The 4,697-nt window shown below is 36.4% G+C and overlaps 1 protein-coding gene across 1 annotated transcript; it reads left to right on the top strand.

The window, feature by feature from the left end:
• The first annotated feature begins 6 nt into the window (after positions 1-6).
• LOC104265991 lies at positions 7-4,687 on the top strand. Its single transcript, XM_009861252.2, has 8 exons — positions 7-1,627; positions 2,055-2,110; positions 2,470-2,537; positions 2,890-2,936; positions 2,998-3,206; positions 3,584-3,697; positions 3,937-4,152; positions 4,602-4,687. Exons 1-8 carry the CDS (start codon positions 600-602, stop codon positions 4,685-4,687), a joined length of 1,824 nt encoding a protein of 607 aa, XP_009859554.2. The 5' UTR covers positions 7-599.
• The last annotated feature ends 10 nt before the right edge of the window (positions 4,688-4,697 follow it).

Here is a 4,697-nt window from a genome sequence, read left to right as displayed (position 1 = left end):
CTACAACTGAACCACAACAAGCTACAACTGAACCACAACAAGCTACAACTGAACCACAACAATCTACAACTGAACCACAACAAGCTACAACTGAACCACAACAAGCTACAACTGAACCACAACAAGCTACAACTGAACCACAGCAAGCTACAACTGAACCACAACAAGCTACAACTGAACCACAACAATCTACAACTGAACCACAACAATCTACAACTGAACCACAACAAGCTACAACTGAACCACAACAAGCTACAACTGAACCACAACAAGCTACAACTGAACCACAACAAGCTACAACTGAACCACAACAATCTATAACTGAACCACAACAATCTACAACTGAACCACAACAATCTATAACTGAACCACAACAAGCTACAACTGAACCACAACAATCTACAACTGAACCACAACCAGCTACAACTGAACCACAACCAGCTACAACTGACAACCCATTATCAGTTTACGAACCAACCCCTATTAACATATTCACATCCACCCCCACAATACCACAGATTGTTGTGGTTGATACAGATGCTGAACCAGATGCGTTACAACGAGAGAACAAACCAGTAAACTACGATGCGTGGAAGAATATGCTGATTCTTATTCAACAAATACGTCACTTGTTCGAAGACAACATATTAACAGACCAGGAAATAATAAAAACGATAAAATCTTCAGTTTTGTCGATAAATCTTGACTTGTGTTCTCAAACATTGAAAGAGATTGAAGAAGGTGCTTGCCAAACTTATGTGGTGGAACCTAATGCACTGGGAGAGCTCCCATCACCTTGTATTAACCCTGGAGATTGCCATGAAGGGATTGTGAAACATATTGATGACCCGTCGTCGTTTTACGTCAAACTTCATTTCTTGGTTCGTAGCGAACGGAACAACGATTTTACAACGAAGAAAATAATCGGCGCGAAAGTTGGTTCTTTGTGTGGTTACTATGACAACGCAATAGAACAAGTTTTTATTAGACGTGGAATTGTGGCAGGGATTATCGAAAGTGGGTATAAAGTTGTAGACATTGACTCTGGGTGTCAGGTCATTCTTGCACAGGACGATATTTACAAACTACCTGTCACTGAAAAGCAAGACCCTCCATCAGCTATGTGGTGCTCACTTGCCGGTGTTGGTCCCAAGTCAGATTCCTGGGATGCTGAAGCAATTGCTCAATTTAAACATCTATTCCAGTCAGATGAGAATGAAGAGAAATCTGTGCGAGTTGAATTTATTAAACCAGCGCATGGGGGGTTGACTGCTAAGTGGTTGGTGAATGTGACGACAGGAAACATTAACATTGCCTCCCATTTAATCAACGCTGGTCACGCAGTGTCAACTTTCACCAACGAGAATGAGGAATATAAATACTCAATAGATGTCAGTCTTCCAGCAATTTCAAGGACACCGCTTGGTGCGACGTTTACCAAGGGTTTTGAAGGAAGTAGTTTGAAGCTATCGTCGCCGCAGATAGAAGAACCGCCAAGCTCTCTATTACTGATGTCGGATAGCGTCTTCACTGAATCGGGTGATTTAAACTTGGAAGAATCGCCAAAAGTTGCCGCGTGGAGGATTTATGAGAGTGTCAGCGATAACGTGAATGAGGAGGATCAAAAGTGAGTGTGTTTGTACTTGTTTTATAGTAATACAGTGGGGGAAGATGGGACACTTTTTAACTGTACTTTCTCGTCACATTTGGTAGTAAACAAAGAACTTTCAAAGAATTATAAAACCATATCCTGACAATTTCCATAGACCGTTGTTAATTGTTTAAAACAGGTTTAGGGTATTTAGATAATATGTGTTAAAGGTGTCCCGTCTTCCCCTACCCTACTGTATATATAAAAAAATAGCAGCCAAACTTAAAGCAAGGTAAGCAGGGATAGTAAACACAATTCTATTAGAGTTAGTTGTGTTTGTAAACAAACTTGTATCATATACTGTTCATTAAATGAGTAGGATAGTTTCTTTGTATATTTTAAACAAACTGTCCCTTTTATTTATAATTTATAAGTCTGTTCTTCATGTGCTTTCCACTTACAGGCCACCAACTGTTGAACTTAACACAGACGAAACACAAAGATCAAATCCTGAATCTGGTAAAAGTCTAATTTATTTGCGTTATCATGTGGTGGTTATCATGCCTTCCGATAACCCAGGGTTCTTAGCGCTGCCACCATTGTGGGCGTGTGTGTCTTTGAGCAAGACACTTACCGGCAATTCCTCCAACCCAGAGGTCACTAATAGGTTGTCTAAACTGTCAGTAATACATTAAAAAAAATTTAAAACTTTAAAACAATCAACCACAAAGTTACATACGGACAACTCCTAAGCGGGCATGAAGTGTGTGAAACAGAACACCCGTGTCACAACAACCGTCGTTTCCCAGCCACGCAAGGATAAGCGAGCTCATTCATTCATCATAAAAGTTGGTAATTTATCTTATTCCAATTTTTAGTTACAGATTATGAAAGTGCTGATGAGTTTGTTGCAACATCAAAGTCGTCTGCAACAATAGAGAACAAGGTAAGTTATGTAAAACTTGTATGTAAAAGATTTATGCTTTACTTTTATTGATATCGATCGAATATAGTAATATATGTAGAACTTCAGACCTTGTATGAAAAGGTAATATGTTCAGTGGAGCAACAAAATGTGTGCACATTTTATGCATGGATTTTTTCTTGTTTCATGGTTTGTTTTTTTTTGTTTTCATAGTTATTTTATGTTTTTTTTTTCTTGTTTTCATGGTTTGTTTTCTTATTTTATTTATTCCTTAACCTTTCATTTTTCAATATCCATATTATTATTGTATGAAAAAAAAGTTTATTTTGCCTAATATGATACTATTCTTGCAATTACACTGGTTTATTTACAGACTCCAGATATAGGCGATGGTGAAGAAAAAGACAAACAGGATGACAAGTATGATTGTGGTTATACATAATTTACTTGGGAAAAATTTTACTCTAATGTTATTTTAAAGGGAAAGCAGCAAATTGGATTTCGAAACTCATTTACAATTGGTCTCCAATATCATAGTAAACGAAGGTTTGAATAAAGCAACTGCTATGTTCAGTAGAATGAACCAAGACATAACTCCAGATATATTGTTTGGGTCGCAGCAAGAAATTGTAACAAGTGATGATACAACAACAAGTATTGCTGTAGTTAATGACGATGTCACTGACAAAGGTAAGTTTAGTAACAATTTTAACATAAAATTTTTGTTCTATTAATATAGATATAGGCATCAATTTTTTGTGTTTTTAGTAAAGTTTTGGGTGATAATGTTATAATACAAGCACACATATGTGGGTCAAAAATTTATGTCACTACTATTTCAAAAAATTGGGTGACATGTCGATGTCGCCCCCTAACATTATGCCTATGCTATTTTTATTATGACTAATTTGATTTCAGATTACCCAAACTTGTTTAAGGTTACACCTAAGTTATAATATTATCATTATTTGATTTCAGAAATTGGGTCAGTTGACATAATTTCTATAAATGACATGCTGCCCTAACATTTTACCTATGCTATTATTATTAACAATATTTAATTTCAGATTACCTTTTACCCCGGCACAGCAGCAATGTTGTTTCAGCTAAATCATCGGTTGTTTATGATGATTGTGATGTCATAGATGAACAATTGGTTGCTTGTGATGTCATAGATCAGGGTAGGTGATCAAATTTGACAAAGATGGAAAATTAGAGTAATGCGTATTTTTGCTACAGGCTATAACTTTAGCATTCATGAATCAGTTTGTGCTTAGGTGCCTAGAACACAAGTTTTCTGGTTAGTTTTAATATATACATGCCAGCATATATATATATACACACACAATTTGAATTGTTTTTATTTTCAAGCGTTTCGGTTCAGCCTAGTCATAAACCATTAATATTAAATTCGTTTCAGATTGTCTCAAATCTCAAGATAACAGTACCTTTGTTCCAGTTGCTTCCCATATTGATAATGTTGCAATAAATGAACAGCAGATACTGAAGACTGCAGTTGATTGTGTAAACTCTATCATAACAAATGCATTGGCATCAAGTGAAGTGATAATGCCCACCAATGGTATGGAGAAAGGAGATTCAATGCAAACTGTTATCACGGATGTAAAAGAAAAAGGTAAATCCACCAACTTTGTGTAATGGTGTCTACTACATAGAAGCCAAAGTTTAAGATGCAGGGGAGGCAGGGATAGTTAGATATGCAATCATTTAAAAATGAATTAGGTTTCAATGTTTACTGATTGAACAACAAAAAAATCATGATAGCCCTCCCATGGCAGCCATGCCCGTCTACCTCTTAAGGTGGCTGTACACAGTATCGGGAATTCAACCAATTTGTCTGTTTTGTCAGGATTCCGATGCCGCATGCGGAACTCGCTTATGGGTTTGCATACGACTTCGCAAGTAAATTCGCATGACGGCTACTGTGTACAGCCACCTTTAGTCAAACACTTAAAACACCATAAATCAATTAATATATTACATATACTTGTTCTTGTCTACTTATATTTTGTTTGTTTTTCTCTTCAGAACAATGTTTTTTTACATTCATTTATTTTCAACCAGGTTGCCCAATCCGTGGTGCTTCTGATGGTGATTTGGTTACAGAATTTGAAATAAACATGGGATATCTATGTAAATTGCAGTGTTAAGACAAGACAA

The sequence above is a fragment of the Ciona intestinalis genome, unplaced genomic scaffold (genome assembly GCF_000224145.3).
Source record: "Ciona intestinalis unplaced genomic scaffold, KH HT000705.1, whole genome shotgun sequence".
Lineage (NCBI taxonomy): Eukaryota > Metazoa > Chordata > Ascidiacea > Phlebobranchia > Cionidae > Ciona > Ciona intestinalis.
This window is presented reverse-complemented; position numbering and strand designations above follow the sequence as displayed.